This window comes from Colobus angolensis, unplaced genomic scaffold (assembly GCF_000951035.1).
Source record: "Colobus angolensis palliatus isolate OR3802 unplaced genomic scaffold, Cang.pa_1.0 Scaffold12, whole genome shotgun sequence".
Lineage (NCBI taxonomy): Eukaryota > Metazoa > Chordata > Mammalia > Primates > Cercopithecidae > Colobus > Colobus angolensis.
Genome location: NW_012113141.1, coordinates 6,477,574 through 6,495,497, shown reverse-complemented (window position 1 = coordinate 6,495,497; position 17,924 = coordinate 6,477,574). Strand labels below are relative to the sequence as shown.

Below are 17,924 nucleotides of genomic sequence, written 5' to 3'. Positions count from 1 at the left end.
GCCACCGTGCCCGGCCAAAGCTTTGTGTTTCTATTCAACAAAATTTATTTGTATAAATTGAAGCTGCCCTGTCATTACTTTTTCTCTAGCTGAATAAGTATTGTACCTAAACAAAAGCTTTGGCAATTCAAAAGGACTCTCATTTAGGTTACTCCAGCAGTTTCTAAACTCCGTGTGATGAAAAACATTCTTTTTCCTTGTCTTCCTTTGGATGATCAGTATGACTGTTAGTATATTTGGTTTGATATTTGCTAAAAATACATTATAGAGATTCAGACTTCTTACCTAGTTGTCAGTGAATGGGTACTATATTGGGACTTCCTCTTCCTCATGTTTAGTGTTTCGTAAAAATGTGTCCATATTTTGTTTGTTTATTCATTTCTTTCTTAAATAGTAATATTATGTGGAATTAGTACACTCAACCTTTCTCTCCCTTTTTTTTTTTTTTTAAAGAGAGAGGATCTTGCTCTGTTGCCCAGGACGGAGTGCAGTGGCGTGATCATAGCTCACTGAAGCCTTAAACTCCTGGGCTCAAGCCATCCTTCTTCTGCCTCAGCCTCCGGGTGTAGCTCGGGGTCCAGATGCACACCACCATGCCTAGCTAATTTTTAAATTTTTTGTAGAAATGGGATCTTGCTCTGTTGACCAGGCTAGTCTTGAACTCCTGGCCTCAGGTGATTCTCCCATCTGCCCCACAAAGTGTTGGGATTATAGGCGTGAGCCACCATGCCTGGTCATCCTTACTCTCTTGTTGGACACTTGAGCTGTTTCTCCATTATAAGTAGTGCAAAGAGAGGACTGTAATTTAGTGGTTTATTTTATCAACCTGTATAACTATAGTAAACTTTAACCAATTTTTTAATTTTTAAATTTATATTTAAATTTTTTTTTAGAGACAGGGCGTTACTATGTTGCTCAGGCATGGTGGCTAACGCCTGTAATCCCAGCACTTTGGAAGGCTGAGGCAGGAGGATCACTTGAGGCCAGGAGTTCAAGACCAGCCTGGTCAGCATAGTGAGCCCCCATCTCTACAAAAATAATTTTTTTTGATTAATGGGGCATGAGGTTGCACACATCTGTAGTGTAACTACTTGGGAGGCTGAGGTGGGAGGATTGCATGACCCCAAGAGTTGGAAGCTGCAGTGGGCTATGATAGCACCATTGCACTCTCGCCTGGTAATAGCGCAAGACCCTGTCTCTTAAAAAAAAAAAAAAAAATGGCATTTACAATATGCCCAGTAGACTGTAGGAGAATCAAGAATGATGAGAAATGTTTCATAGGAGAAGTAGGTCATAAAAAGTACATGATGTATCACCATGTGGCTAACATTTTACTAGATATTAAATCTGTAGCACTGAATGGAAATGCATATCTAGATTCACATCCTCTGCAACCACTAATTCATTTATCCCTATTGTAGTACATATGGTCTTATTTTGTCTGTCTTTACCTCAACTTGAGAAATTGGATCTGGCATTAGAATAGAGAGAGAATTGAAGGCTAGAAAGAGAAGGGGTAGACTGGGGTAAATAAAAGTGGAATTTTGGTAGAATAGCCTTGGGAGGGATGAAGCTGAGTATACCTGGGCCTCAGAGCAATAATCCATTTGTTAGGAGGAAAGGGACTGCTAAAGCTAGCTTTTGAGTATTTTACTCTGACCTGAGTGGGCTTGGTCTGAATAGCTCATATTCAGAGATAAGAGTATATTTAACTTTTTTGTACTAAGAATAGTATTTGAGTAATGCTATAGGTACATATGAGAATTTGGCCTTCATCTCTGCAGAGTCAGTTAAACACAAGTTTCTCTAGATATTTCCATTACAGGAATCAAAGTTCTTTGATTTTTGGAATTTCAGTAAAACCCAAGAATGAATAGCCGAGAACTATCATTGGAGAAAAGATAGACATACAGATCAATTGAACAAAATAGAGAATCTAGTCACACAAAAATTGTCAGTTCATTTTGAAACAGTGTAAGGGCAATTCAGTAGAGGATAGTATGGAACAGTTGAATATTCATATGCAAAGAAAAACAAGAATCTTTGTTTTATTTGGACACCAAGTATCCACTGTTGGACACTGAGCAGTCCCTTGCCCAGGAATTTATATGAATATAGGGACAAATAACATGAATCCACCAATGGATATGAAATAAAGTTTACTTACACAGTAAACAGCAAAAGGATTCCTCAAGGTCAAGGACTTAGGTTTAGTCCAGAATGAAGCAAAAGTGAAACAGGGCGGGTGGCTTTGGTTTTCATTGTGACCAGAAGGTGGAAATTGTTTGATGGTTCCCGTGTGTGGTATTTACATGGTTTCAACTTCACAGCAATACCAGGGGAGGGAATACCTGGGCTTTCTTAGACTTACCCACATGTGGGACAAAAGGGAGAGAGGTGTGGGACTTGAAAGCAATCCGCACTCAAACATCAAAATGAAATCTTTTTCTTTATTAGAGCTTTAATCTGTACTTCACACTCTATGCAAAAATTAGTTCAAAATGGTTCATAGGCTGGGTCTGGTCGCTCACATTTGTAATCCCAGCATTTTGGGAGGTTCAGGCAGGAGGATTGCTTGAGCACAGGAGTTTGAGACTAGCCTTGGCAATAGAGTGAGACCCATTTCTGTTTTAAACAGGTTCATAGATTGTGAAGTAAAATGTACAGCTATAAAATATTTGAAAGAAAACATAGGAAAAAATATATATATATTTTTTGAGACAGAGTCTCGCTCTGTCTTCCAGGCTGGAGTGCAGTGGCCGGATCTCGGCTCACTGCAAGCTCTGCCTCCCAGGCTTACACCATTCTCCTGCCTCAGCCTCCCGAGTAGCTGGGACTACAGGCGCCCACCACCTCGCCCGGCTAGTTTTTTGTATTTTTTAGTAGAGACGGGGTTTCACCGTATTAGCCAGGATAGTCCATCTCCTGACCTCGTGATCTGCCCATCTCGGCCTCCCAAAGTGCTGGGATTACAGGCTTGAGCCACTGCGCCCAGCCGACAAAAATATTTTTGACCATGGGTCAGGCGGAGATTTCTTGAACATGATACCGAGAACATGATTCATAAATGAGCAAACTGATAAATTAGACTTCATCAAAATTAAGAACTTCTGTTCTTCCAAACACTCTGTTGAGAGAATAAAAAGACTTCACAGACTGGGAGAAAATATTCCCCATCACATATCTGACCAAAAATAGACTGTATAAGGAACTCAAAGCTGGGCGTGGTGGCTCACTTCTGTAATCCCAGCACTTTGGGAGGCCAAGAGTGGAGGATTGCTTGAAAGTCCAGGAGTTTGAGACCAGCCTGGGCAACATAGTGAGACCCCCATCTCTATTAAAAAAAAATTCAGTAAGTAAACAACTTAATTTAAAAGAGCAAAAGATTTGAGTAGACACTATGCAGGAAGGTGTATGAACAGCAGATAAACACCCCAAAAGGTGTTAAACATAGGCTGGACATGGTGGCTCATGCCTGTAATCCCAGAACTTTGGGAGGCTGAGGTGGGCGGATCACCTGAGGTTAGGAGTTCAAGACCAGCCCTGCCAACATAGCGAAACCCTGTCTCTACTAAAGTACAAGATTAAATTAGATGTGGTGGCACGTGCCTGTAATCCCAGCTACCTGGGAGACTGCGACACGAGAATCACTTGAACCCAGGAGGCGGAGGTTGCAGTGAGACAAGGTTGTGCCACTGCATTCCAGCCTGGGTGACAGAGTGAGACTCTGTCTCAAAAATAAAAAATAAAAAGGCATTAAACATCATTAGTAATGTGGAATTGCAAATTAAACCCATAATGAGATACCACTATATGTCTATTGTGAAAATTAAGATATTAAGAGAAACTAAGGAAAAAACGGCAATACAAAATGCTGGTAAGAATGTGGAGCAATGGAAACTTTCTTCCTTTGCTGTTGGGAGGGCAAATAGTATAGCTACTGTGGAGAAATGTTTGGCAGTTTTTTATGAAGGTAAATATACACTTGTAATATGACCCAACATTCCCACTCCTAGGTATTTACCCAAGTGAAATGAGAACTTAGGTTGACTTCCTTTTTTTTTTGAGATGGAGTCTCACTCTCTTGCCCAGGCTGGAGTGCAGTGACACAATATCGGCTCACTGCAACCTCCGCCTCCTGGGTTCAAGCAGTTCTCCTGCCTCAGCCTCCCGATTAGCTGGGATTTACAGGCACGTGCCACCACGCCCGGCTAATTTTTGTATTTTTAGTAGAGATGGGGTTTCACCATGTTGGCCAGGTTGGTCTTGAACTCCTGATCTCAAGTAATCTGCCTGCCTCGGCCTCCCAGAGTGCCAGGATTACAGGCATGAGCCACCGCTCCCAGCCTATTTTCTTTTTAATTTTTTAAAACAGCTTTATTGAGTAATAATTCTTGTACCATACAATTTTCCCTTTGAAGTATGCATTTCGGTGACTTTTAATATATTCACAGTTTTGTTACCACAACAATCAATTTTAAAACGTTTATTTCACTCCAAAAAGAAACCCCAGACCCAGTAGCAGTCATTCCCATTGTCCCTTGCCTAGCCCTGGGCAACCACTAATCTACTTTTTGTATCTAGAGATTATATTACTTAATGTTTTCAAGGTTCATTTGTGTTATAACATATATCAGTACTTCATTTCCGTTTATAGCCAAATAATATTCCATTGTATGGATAGAACCACACTTTGTTTACCCACTAATGGATATTTGGGTTATTTCCACCCTTTCGGCTATTATGAATAATGCTGCTGCCATGAACATTCATGTACAAGTTTTTCTGTGGACATGTGTTCTCATTTCTTTTGGCTATAGACCTATGAGTGAAATATCTGGGCCATATGGTTGCTCTGTTTAGCTTTTTTGAGGAACTAAACTGTTTTCCAGACCAACTGCCTCATTTTACATTTCTACCAGCATGTATCAGAGTTCCAGTTTCTCCCTGTCCTTGTCAATACTTGTAATTGTGTGTCACTTTTTGTTTTAAAGAGATGAAGTCTCACTGTGTTGCCCAGGTTGGAGTACAGTGGCCATTCTCAGGTGCAATCATAGTGCACTTATATGCTCAAACTCCTAGACTCCAGTGATCCTCCTGCCTCAGTCTCCCAAGTAGATGGAACTACATGTGTATGCCACTGTACCCACTAATCATTTTTTACTGTAGCTATCAAAGTGGCAGTGAAGTGGTATCTCATTGTGGAATTGATTTGCATTTTCATAGTGATGAATGATGTTGAACATCTTCTCATGTACTTGCCTCTTTGGAGAAATGTCTATTCAAATCTTTTGCCCATTAAAAAAAATTACTGGCCGGGTGTGGTGGCTCACAACTGTAATCCCAGCACTTTGGGAGGCCAAGGCGGGCAGATCACCTGAGGTCGGAAGTTCGAGACCAGCCTGACCAACATGGAGAAACCCCGTCTCTACTAAAAATACAAAATTAGCCAGGCGTGGTGGCTTGTGCCTGTAATCCCAGCTACTCGGGAGGCTGAGGCAAGAGAATTGCTTGAATCCAGGAAGTGGAGGTTGCAGTGAGCTGAGATTGTGCCATTTCACTGCAGCCTGGGCAACAAGAGCAAAACTCTGTCTCAAAAAAAAAAAAAAAAAAAATTATTGAGTTCTGAGTTCTTTATATATTTGGATACTAAACCTGATACTATCAGAAATGTGATTTGCAAATACTTTTTTATGTTGTCTTCACTTTCTTGAAGCACAGCAGTTTTAGATTTTGACAAAGTTCAATTTGTTTATTTCTTTGGCTTCTTGTGCTTTAGGTGTCATATCTAAGAAACTGTTGCCTAAGTGTTATGATTAATTGCCTAATCCAAAGTTATGAAGATAATTTCTTTTTTTTTTAGTGAGATGGACTCACTCTGTCGCCCAGACTGGAGTGCAGTGGCACAATCTGCCTCCTGGGCTCAAGCAATCCTTCCACCTCAGCCTCCTGAGTTGCTGGGACTGCAGGAGCATGCCACCATGCCTGGCTAATATTTGTGTTTTTTTGTAATGATTGAGTTTCACCATGTTGCCAAGGCTGGTCTTGAACTCTTGAGCTCAAGTGATCCTTCCATCTTGGCCTCCCAAAGTGCTGGGATTACACCTCGGTGGCATGAACTACCAAGCCTGGCCAGTTTATTGTCTTAAACTTCAAAATGGTCTTAATGTGTTAATTTTAGGGCAAATTTAAAGTTTTCTTGTTTATTCCCAGGCAATTAAGTGTTGCTGTTGCAAATGAGCTTTTTAAAATTGTTTCCTGTGATTGGTTATACTTTGTATATAATGGTCATTTTCTAAAGAGAATGCCAGTTTTTTCCCTCAAATAATCATTTTTCAAGTAGTATAACTGCTGTGTAAAATTCATTCTTGGGCTGGACACGGTGGCTCATACCTGTAATCCCAGCACATTGGGAAGCTCAGGCAGGAAGACTGCTTGAGTCCAGGAGTTGGAGACCAGCCTGGGCAACATAAGGAGATCCCAACTCTACAAGAAATAAAAGAAATTTTAAAAATTGACCGGTCATGGTGGCACAAGCCTGTAGTCCAAGCTACTCAGGAATCTGAGGTGGAAGGATCACTTGAGCCCTGGAGGTCAAGGCTGCAGTGAACTGTGATTGCTCCACTGCACTCCAGACTGGGCAACAGAGCCGGACCCTGTCTCTGAAACAACACAATTAGTCTTGAATGAAGTTTCATGAAAACTGCTGAATTTGGAATTGTTTGCCTTACTTACTTCACTTCATAATTTATATTTAAGTTTAAGAAATCTAAAATGCATATTGTACAAACAAAACTTTTTTTTTTTTTTGAGACGGAGTCTCGCTCTGTCACCCAGGCTGGAGTACAGTGGCGCGATCTCAGCTCACTGCAACCTCCGCCTCCTGGGTTCAAGTGATTCTCCTGCCTCATCCTCCTGAGTAGCTGGGATTACGGGCGCCTGCCACCATGCCCGGCTAATTTTTGTATTTTTGGTAGAGACGGGGTTTTACCATGTTGGCCAGGCTAGTCCTTGAACTCCTCACCTCAGGTGATCCATCCACCTTGGCCTCCCAAAGTGCTGGGATTACAGGCGTGAGCCACCGCACCTGTCCTTACTGTTATTTTTATGGGTACAGAGTCTCTGTCACCCAGGCTAGAGTGCGGTAGCCCATTCATGGCCCACTGCAGCCTCTACCTCCCAGGTTCAAGTGATCTTCCAGCCTCAACCTACTGAGTAGCTGGGACTACCACCACACCTGGCTATTTAAAAAATTTTTTTTTATAGAATTGGGGTTTCCTTGTGTTGCCCAGGCTGGTTTCAAACTCCTGGCCTCCAGTGATCCTCCCGCCTTATCCTCTCAATATGTTGGGATTACAGGCATGAGCCACTGCACCCAGTTTAGGCTTAAGTATCTTTGAAAAAGAGAAAGTGAAATGTAGAGGCTTATAGAACTAGAAAATGGAACATGCTCAAAACCTTATATTATTTGTTAGTTACTCTTTTGTTAGAGAGTAATTAACTACTTCTTAAAAGGTTTAGGGTATCTTAATATGAGAGTTAATGGTTTAGGTTTATTATTTTGTACGAAGTTAATTTTTTTGTTACTATAAAAATGTATTATAGGAGGTCTGGAAAATACAGAGATATCCAGAGATAATCCCAGCACTTTGGGAGACCGAGGCGGGCAGATCACGTGAGGTCAGGAGTTTGAGACCAGCCTGGCCAATGTGGCAAAACCCCGTCTGTACTAAAAATACAAAAATTAGCCGGGCATGTTGCCAGGTGCCTATAATCCCAGCTACTTGGGAGGCTGAAGCAGGAGAATCGCTTTAACCCGGGAGACAGAGGTGGCAGTGAGCTGAGACTGCGCTACTATACTCCAGCCTGGGCAACAGAATGAGACTCTGTCTCAAAAAAAAAAAAAAAAGAAAGAAAATTATCTACTGTTTTGCTACCCAGAGACAATTACACTTTGGTGAATTTCCTCTGCATATGTTCTTGCATAGTTATGACCATATTATGATGTTAATTTTTTCTTTGTTTTGACCAGTGTTAATTTATTTATAACTTTGTGTTGTGGTAATGAAAACATAATCTTAGCATAGATTCCACCAAGGTTGTATGATAATTTTTAAATCTTGTTTTTTCATTTAACTCTACAAGTTAAAGGATGTGTTCATTTTAAGTTTCTTGGCATATAACAACATTAAATAATTTTGCTTGTTAATTGTTCACTTGATGGGCAAAAATGGTGTCTTATTTTATGTCATTAATTACTAATAAGTTTGAGCATTTTTTGTTGAGCTAACAACTTTTCATTTTTGTGAGTTCCAAGTTCTTTATCCACTTGTCTATTAACATCTTAGTGGTTTTCTTATTGATTTGTATGAGCTCCTTAAAAGTGGTCTATTTTCTTTAAATGATTTTCTAGTTTGAGTTTTAAAGTTTTTTTTTTTTTTCCCCCACACATAAGCTTATTTTGTGTATTCAAATTCCATCTGGCTTTTGATAGGTTGTTTTCTTTCTCTCTCTCTTTTTTTTTTTTTTTTTTTTTTTTTTGATGAGGTCTCACTTTGTTGTCCAGGCTGGAGAGCAGTGACAAGATCATGGCTCACTGCAGCCTCAACCTCCTGGTCTCAAGTGATCCTCCTGCGTTAACCTCCCAAGTAGCTGGGACCACAGGTGTATGCCACCATGCCCAGCTAATTTTTTGATTTTTTTTTTTTTTGTAGAGATGAGGTCTTGCTATGTTGCCCAATCTGGTCTCAAACTCCTGAGCTCCAGCGATCCTCTTGCCTTGGCCTCCCAAAGTACTGGGATTACAGGTATGAACCACTGTGCCCGGGCATTTTCTTATTTTTAAGTTTAGAAATTCTCTGCTTTTAGAGATCTGATAACTATTCTGTTGTTGCTGTTTGTTTTACTTTGTTTTGTTGATTATAACTATGTAATCCATCTAGAATTTATTTGGAAACATGATGTACGGTAAAGATACTTATTCTTTCTATGATTGTTTTGAATTTTTACATAGGCTCTGTCATTCTTAAAATATTTTCATGCTATTTGAAGAAAAATACTATCTTAAGCTGGTTATTTTTAGTTATTTCTGTAGGCTAATGGTTTTTAATTCCTTGTGAGATTTAAGGACAATGAGAGATGACAAAAAACTTTAGTGACAATATATTTTAACAATGGCAGAATAACCTGTTTTCTGACAAATCTAAACTCTCTTATCAGAGTTAAAAGTTTAGACAACATTTGTGATTAGCCTTCTGTTAGTACAGTGAAAACATTTGTATTTTCTGCAAATAGCATTTATCCATGAAGAAAATTAGAATAGAAATCTGTTTAAATGGAAAATTCTAGACTCTTCAGACAGCTCAGGCTTTTCAAAAAGCCTTGTGCTTTGGCAGGAGCCCAGGATAGGAAGTGTCTACATCTGCTACATTCTAGAAGCCTTCCCCAAATCACTGTAACATAGCCAAAAGAGCAGTGTATTTCATTACTTTGTGGTTCTGGAAATATCTGGAAGTTTGCCGCAAACTCGAGGGAGGAGACTAAGGAGTACTTCCAATTTTTGTGGTGATCTGTTTTTATTGAGATTCAAGTTAGGGGCACGGTGGGGTTATTTTTTAGCTCTTGTAGAATGGGGAGCTTTCAGTCTGAACTTGAGCCTTTTGGTTTAGCTCATGTCACATAGGAAGACGAGTCAGAGGGGCCTGCACAAAGAGAAACAGGTTGACAAGTCAGTTTAACCAATGGGAGCCTGTTACTGAGGCAAACTATATTGTAATGGTAACTTATTCTCCTGTAAAGTAATAAGAAAGACAAAGTTCATGTTTGTAGGGGAGAAGGAGCAAGAGAAGAGTGCTAGCAGGGCATCTGGGAAAGAGAGGTAAAGCCTTTCTGTTGGTTAGTTTATATCCTCATTTGCCGTGAAGAATCCTCACTAGAAAAGACAGTGCTACCATGGATATAGAGCAAAAACACAAATGGGCTTTGCTGCCAGGTTTAAAAAAAGAAAGAATAGAGGCCACAGACATGTCTTAGGCTAAGTTTTTTTTTTTTTTTTTACATAGAACACAGTTGATAAGAGAAACAAAACTGAAGTCTGGGTCCTTTGAGAGAAAATACTTGTTTAAATGCACATGGCTATTTATTCATTTTAGATGCTCTACAACTTTAAAAAAAAAAAAAAAAAAGACATGCGCAGTGGTGCAGACCTGTATTTCCAGCTACTCAGGAGGCTGAGGTGGGAGGATCATTTGAGCCTAGGAATTTGAGTTCAACTTGGACAATATAGCAAGACCCCTGTCTCTTAAAAAACCAAACCAAGAGAACAGTGTCATTGCAATATAATTCATATACCTTATAATTCACCCATTTAGTATTCATGATTCAATGGTTTTTGGTGCTTTCACAGAGTCATTCCACCATCAGTCAGTCACCACAGTCAATTTTATTTCATTTATTCATTTGTTTTTTAAAGATGGGGTCTTACTATCTTGCCCAAGCTGGCTTTGAACTCCTGGGTTCAAGTGATCCTCCTGCCTCAGTCTCCCAAGTAGCTGGGACTCCAGGCACCTGCCACTGTGCCTGGCCAGTCAATTTGAGAACATTTTATTGCCCCCAAATCTACAACTTTTGATTGAATTTATTTTAAAAAGTTAAGTTATGGGAAAAAGATGGGCTGGGTGCCATGGCTCATGCGCCAGCCCATCCACCCAAAACTTTGGAAGGATGAGGCGGGCGGATCACCTGAGGTCAGGAGTTTGAGACTGTCTCAAAAATACATATATAATATATATATGAAAAAGATGGAACAAATTAGGAATTTTAAGGATTAATCAGCTCTGAAATCTTTTTCCTTTAAAATATATTCTAACATTTTGAAAATGTATTGGTAATTTTTAATATTTAAATAGGTAAGTTGGTATATTTTTATGGGAAATTCATGGGATAGGTCCAAATCACAGAGAAAACTTGTTTTTCAGGCTATACAAAAAAAAACCACCTGCTATTCATTTACTCTAATTGTAATAGTGACTAAGGAGAACAAACTAAGCATGAATTTTTAAGCACAAATTATCAGGTGATAACAAACATACATTCTTCTCTAATATGGGTGCAGTGGCTCATGCTTATAATCCCAGCGCTTTGGGAGGCTGAGGCGGGTGTATCACTTGAGGCCAGGAGTTCGAGACCAACCCGGCCAACATAGCAAAACCTTGTCTCTGCTAAAAAGACAAAAAGTTAACGAGGTGTGGTGGCATACACCTTTGGTCCCAACTACTTGGGAGGCTGAGGCATGAGAATTGCTTGAACCTGGGAGGCAGAGGTTGCAGTGAGCCAAGATCACACCACTGGACTCCAGCCTGGGCGACAGAGACTCTATCTCAAAAAAAAAGAAACAGAACAAAACCACAAAAAAGAAATGTCATGGCAATACTCTAATTATATGAAAAACAAGATAGTAGCTATTATTAAATTATTACACAATTGATAATAACTAACATCAGTTTTATGGGCAACCTTGGAATCTTTTACTTTTTCATAGAAATAATAGATAAGGAACTTTTCCTTCCCTCCTTTTGTATTTTTTAAGTAATGGCTGCATTTCTCTGTTTCTGTTGTAGGTGTGTGATCCTGTAAAGTGAAGTGTTCCGAGATGATCTGGCATATATTAATTATAGGAATTCTGCTTCCCCAGTCTTTGGCTCATCCAGGCTTTTTTACTTCAATTGGTAAGTCTTACTACTTGTTGATTTTTTTGGTTTTGCATTTTTTAATTTCCATTTTTTAGTGTTTTAAAATCAGCAAAAACAAATACAGTGTATTCCCAGAATATAGGTTTATTCGCTGCCCCTTTAAAAGGTCCTTTTTAAATAATTTCGTATTTTCTATTATAAAAATGATACATATTCAGGTTAAAATAATTTAATGCGTATACTTAGTCTTCCTCAATGCAGATATACGAGTAATATACTGCATATGTATCTAATCTGCTTTTTCCACTTAAGAATCTACTGTGAACACCAGTTTTTTTTTGTATTATAACTTAAAAAATATTTTATCATGATTATTTTGAATAGAGACAGGGTCTCACCATGTTGGCCAGGCTGGTCTTCAACTCCTGGTCTCAAGGGATTCTCCTGGCTGGGCCTCCAAAGTGCTAGGATTACAACAGGCGTGAGCTGCCACGCCTGGCCCATAAGTATATACTTATGACTCTTGATTCCAGTATATGAAATGAAGGGTTCTCGCGTCCTGTTGTACATAAACAGATTATTTGAAGCTTTTTTAGTGTGGCTTTTATTTATTAAATAAAAATTTAATTCTAATTAGTCTCAAAAACAAAGGTAAAGGGTTCGAGAAATAAAGAAGTAAAGGTGAAGAAACATTAATTTTTGGAAAGTAGTGTTGATTTGCAATTTAAAAATACATTTGTAGATGGAAAGACAATTTGCCAGCATAGTCTAAAGCTTGCAAAATTAAGTGGCTTGAAAATTAGAACTGGAACTCTTGATTAGAAGTTTTTGGCTTTATTTTGGTTTATCTGGTAAAAAGGAAGAAAAGATCGTCTCCAGCATATCTGATTCATGCCAGTTAAATTGTCTCATAGAATGAAACAGTGTCAGTCATTCTTATTCTTAACATACCTGTGTTGAAGGATATGAGTATTTGATAACCTTCTTCCCCTTCTACTAGGTCAGATGACTGATTTGATTCATACTGAGAAAGATCTGGTGACTTCCCTGAAAGATTATATTAAGGCAGAAGAGGACAAGTTAGAACAAATAAAAAAGTAAGCAAAATGTTTACTTATTATGACTCTGACTAAACCTGGATGTTTTCTTTCTCGAGCTAAAATATTCTTTAAGTAGAAATGAAACCCATTTTTGAACCTTACAAAGCTGGTTGAAATGGCTAAAATAGGAGTATAGAGAACAAGTTAGACTTGGGCCAACTTTCACATGGAAGAATATGGGTTGAGATAAGAATATGGATAGATATTGGCTAGGTGCAGTGGCTCATGCCTGTAATCTAGCACTTTGGGAGGCCGAGGAGGGTGGATCACTTGAGGCCAGGAGTTCGAGACCAGCCTGGCCAACGTGGTGAAAACCTGTCTCTACTGAAAATACAAAACTAGCTGGGTGTGGTAGCACATGCCTGTAATCCCAGCTGCTTGGGAGGCTAAGGTAGGAGAATCACTTGAACCTGGGAGGTGGAGGCTGCAGTGAGCCAGGATTGTGCCACTGCACTCCAGCCTGGGCTACAGAGCAAGAGACTATCTCAAAAAAAAAAAACAAAAAAAACAAAAAAACGGATGGATATGGGAAGTTGACTAATAATTTTTTTTTTTTTTTTGAGACAGAGTCTTGTTCTGTTGCCCAGGCTGGAGTGCAGTGACATGATCTTGGCTCACTGCAACCTCCACTTTCCAGGTTCAAGTAATTCTCCTGCCTCAGCCTCCCGAGTAGCTGGGACTACAGGTGTGCGCCACCACGCCTGGGTAATTTTTGTATTTTTAGTAGAGACGGGGTTTTGCCATGTTGGCCAGGCTGGTCTCGAACTCCTGACCTCAGGTGATACGCCCGCCTTGGCCTCCCAAAGTACTGGGATTACAGGTGTGAGCCACTGCACCCAGCCTGACTGATAATTTTAAAAGTATTGCTAATATCTTCTATCCTCCTCTAACCTCTTAGTCAACCCACCTGCTGCTGCAATTTTCCAATTCTACTTATCCTTTACTCCCATGGTTCCACTGTAGAGATTATAGTGATAAGTATGGTTAGTGTTATTTAATTGATACAGTTTTTCTCAAATATGAATTTAATTGACTCATGTTCATAGTTAATCCTGACCTGAGAATTCCTGTCTTTTATTTAATGAGTAGCTGAGTGTTCAGTTTTTTCATTTTAAGATATAGTTTCTAGAAACTGGATGTAAAGACTTAGTATAAGTTGATTTAAATGAACATGTAATTGAATTTGGGTTGGGCTAATTTGTAGTTTGTAATAATCAGTTATTTGGCCCTGGAACCTATGAGGAAATGAATTTTTAGACTTTTACTAGAGGGATTCAGTCACAACTTTTACTAAGACAGGGAGGTTCCATGTACTGTAACCATTTGGGAGAAACAAAACTAAAACAAAAAGTCCTATAGTTGTATTGATTCTGCCAAGAGGATCTTGCTTTTTAAAGAGACCTTATAATTTTACTTTAAAAAGAAGCTATAGGTATAGTTTAACTCAAAAACTTCTAGTCATTATTTTTTCTGAGTGTTTCACTAAATTGTGTTTTTCCCTATGAAATATACCTATTCTCAGTTTTTATGTTTTACATCTGTAGATGGGCAGAGAAGTTAGATCGGCTAACTAGTACAGCGACAAAAGATCCAGAAGGATTTGTTGGTCATCCAGTAAATGCATTCAAATTAATGAAACGTCTGAATACTGAGTGGAGTGAGTTGGAGAATCTGGTCCTTAAGGATATGTCAGATGGTGAGTCTGAAGAGATTCCTGAGTAAGGCAATATTGCCACCATCTGTAGAAATAATAAAACTAGTGATAAATTCAGTTCCCAGGAAACCAGGTGTTCAGTGTTGTAACTAGATTTTGCCTGGGTGCGTTTGGTTTGAATAGAGTTAATTTAGTCAAAATCCTGAATTCTTTGACTAAAAAAGAAGTAATTTCATTTATTGTTGACTTTTGTTTTGAAATCTGCAAAAGTGAATAGATTATTTGGCATATAGCTTCATTTCTGAGGGTAATCATTTTTATTTTAGGATTACCTTCAAATTTTAAAAAAGTGTGTATCTGCAATCAATTTTAAAAAATGTTGGGAGTGTTACTATAAAGAGAAATATAGCTGTGTTCTAGCTAGTATTTTGAAGTTTAGAAGTAGTTTGCTCAATGTAGAAAATCAAACTTGGCCGGGCACGGTGGCTGAAGCCTGTAATCCCAGCACTTTGGGAGGCCGAGACGGGCAGATCACGAGGTCAGGAGATTGAGACCATCCTGGCTAACACGGTGAAACCCCGTCTCTACTAAAAATACAAAAAACTAGCCGGGTGAGGTGGCGGGCGCCTGTAGTCCCAGCTACTCCGGAGGCTGAGGCAGGAGAATGGCCTAAACCCAGGAGGCAGAGCTTGCAGTGAGCTGAGATCCGGCCACTGCACTCCAGCCCGGGCCACAGAGCAAGACTCCGTCTCAAAAAAAAAAAAAAAGAAAGGAAAATCAAACTGAGGCTGCAAACCGTAATAGTGAATAAGTGATACAATTGTAGTTGGAGTGTTGAAATGTTTTAGATACTTTAATAACAGACGTGGAAGACTAAATCTGGACTTCAGTAAGGAGGTAAAGGGATTATGCCCCCCCCCCCAAAAAAAAAGGAAAAGAAAGAGACGGAAAAGAGCTGAGCTACTTATGTAGATAAAATACTCCAAGGGTACTTACCAGTGTTTGTAAGCAGTGACTATTATGCACAGGGGTCAGGAAACCTTGAAACAAAAAATATGGCAAGTACTTGTGAATACTTCTTTACTGTGAGAGGGAAGTGTCTGTGATTATTTTCTGTACTATATAACACCTTGGGAACTTTTTTTTTTTGTTTGGAGACAGGGTCTCACTGTTGCCCAGGCTGGAATACAGTGGCACAATCATGGTTCACTGCAGCTTTGAACTCCTGAGCTCAAACAATCCTCCCACCTCAGCCTCCTCAGTAGCTGGCACTTCAGGCATAGACCACCACGCTGGGCCAATTAAAAAATTTTTCTTTTGTATAAACAAGGTCTTGCTATGTTGCCCAGGCTGATCTCAAATTCTTGGCCTCATGTGATCCTTCCACCTCAGCTTCGCACAGTGCTTGAGATTACACACGTGAGCCCTGGTTCCTGGCCCCTGAACACATTTTTTAAAGGAAATCCACATATTTATTCTCCAGTAATGAACTGAGTTTTTTATAATGTGAACCTTGGGACTTTGTTGTTTTAATCTGTAGTAGTCATTCTATAATGCTATAATGCTATATATTTTTAATTTTTCTTAGAATTTTGTTTGTAGCATAAGAAATATTATAGCATTCTATAAAACTTGTAAAATTTGCTAATGAAATTCCCTATAGAAATTGCGACTGAGGCCGGGCGCGGTGGCTCAAGCCTGTAATCCCAGCACTTTGGGAGGTCAAGACAGGAGGATCATGAGGTCAGGAGATTGAGACCATCCTGGCTAACACGGTGAAACCCCGTCTCTACTAAAAAATACAAAAAACTAGCCGGGCGTGGTGGCAGGCACCTGTAGTCCCAGCTACTCAGGAGGCTGAGGCTGGAGAATGGTGAAAACCCGGGAGGCGGAGCTTGTAGTGAGCTGAGATCTGGCCACTGCACTCCAGCCTGGGCGACAGAGCAAGACTCCCTCTCAGGAAAAAAAAAAAAAGAAGAAATTGCGACTGAGAGTTGGTCATAAAACTAAAAATATCGTTGGAAACAGAGCAGGTCAAAACTCCCATGCTGATCTAATAATGAAATTACACCAATAAAGAGCCACTGCACGTCAGCCTGGACAACATGGCAAGACTCTGTCTCTAAAAAGAGACAAAACAGCATAAAAATATGCTTGATATAAACTCTAGCCCTCTTCTAGTTTTTGTTCATTTGTACATTTTCATTTACATAAAAATGCCAGGTCTCAGCCAGGCACGGTGGCTCAGACCTGTAATCCCAGTAGTTGGGGAGGCTGAGGCTGGCACATCACTTGAGGTTGGGAATTCGAGAGCAGCTCAGCCAACATGGTGAAACCCCGTCTCTACTAAAAATATAAAAGTTAGCCGGGCATGTTGGTGGGCACCTTTAATCCCAGCTACTCGGGAGGCTGAGGCAGGAGAATCGCTTGAACTTGGGAGTCAGAAGTTGCCGTGAGCCGAGATTGTGCCACTGCACTCCAGCCTGGGTGACAGAGCAAGACTGCATCTCAAAAAAAAAAAAAAAAAAAAAGCCTGGTGTCTTGCTGTTCAAAATACTTAGTCAGCTGGACACAGTTGCTCACGCCTGTAATCCCAGCACTTTGGGAGGCCAAGGCAGGTGGATCGTTTGAGGCCAGGAGTTGGAGACCAGCCTGGGCAACACGGTGAAACCCTCTCTCTACTAAAAATACAAACATTAACCGGGTGTGGTGGCACATGCCTGTAATCCCAGCTCCTTGGGAGGCTGAGGCATGATAATTGCTTGAACCTGGGAGGTGGAGGTTGCAGTGAGCTGAGATTGTGCCGCTGCACTCCAGCCTGGATGACAGAGTGAGACTCCGTCTCACAAAAAAACCATATAGTTGATTATAAGTTAATCAGTACAAGAGGGAAGTCTCATACCTAATTTTTATTCACAAGTAATGATACTTATATTAAAATTTTAAACCACTTTTTTTGTTTCTTAAGGAGTGTTTAGCATCCATTCTCCTTGGGGTTATATAGTTATCAGTAATTGGTTTGTTAGTTTGATTTTTGCTATACTTTATGTAAATCCTCTTTAAGATTAGCTTTATATATTGTAAATTTTAGTGGATCAACACCATGTTTAATAATTAAACTGATCTAAATATATTTTAGTAAACTAGCTTAGCTGTTGATCTTAAACATATAATTAATATCTCTTCCTTGTCCTTGAAGAATTCCACCAAACTTTATATATTTACATATTTATATAATGTGTAATACATGGAAGAAGAAAACAACTTTAAGAGCACACATTTTGCTTACCATCTGTTATCTGGAAGTATAATTGATTGTCAATGAATGTCATTTTCAGACCCATAAATGTGTTCATTTCCCAAACTTAGTGGATGCACTTTTGTTTTCTTGCTATGTTATATAACTAAAAACTCATAACTATTATGTTAGGTGATCTTTACCTGGCAATACAGATATAATTTATGTAACACCATTACAGT

The 17,924-nt window shown here is 39.5% G+C and overlaps 1 protein-coding gene across 5 annotated transcripts in view; it reads left to right on the top strand.

The window, feature by feature from the left end:
- P4HA1 (prolyl 4-hydroxylase, alpha polypeptide I) overlaps nt 1-17,924 on the top strand; it is a 90,811-nt gene that overhangs the window by 3,459 nt on the left and 69,428 nt on the right. For 3 of the 5 annotated variants that reach the window (XM_011928041.1, XM_011928026.1, XM_011928017.1), the window contains exons 2-4: nt 11,619-11,726; nt 12,691-12,787; nt 14,335-14,486. In XM_011928041.1, coding sequence (XP_011783431.1) covers nt 11,651-11,726; nt 12,691-12,787; nt 14,335-14,486 — 325 coding nt within the window. In that variant the 5' untranslated portion in view covers nt 11,619-11,650. Of the gene's footprint in view, nt 1-8,714; nt 8,808-11,618; nt 11,727-12,690; nt 12,788-14,334; nt 14,487-17,924 lie in introns of all 5 variants that reach the window. The other 2 variants (XM_011928033.1, XM_011928047.1) reach the window with 2 other exon arrangements.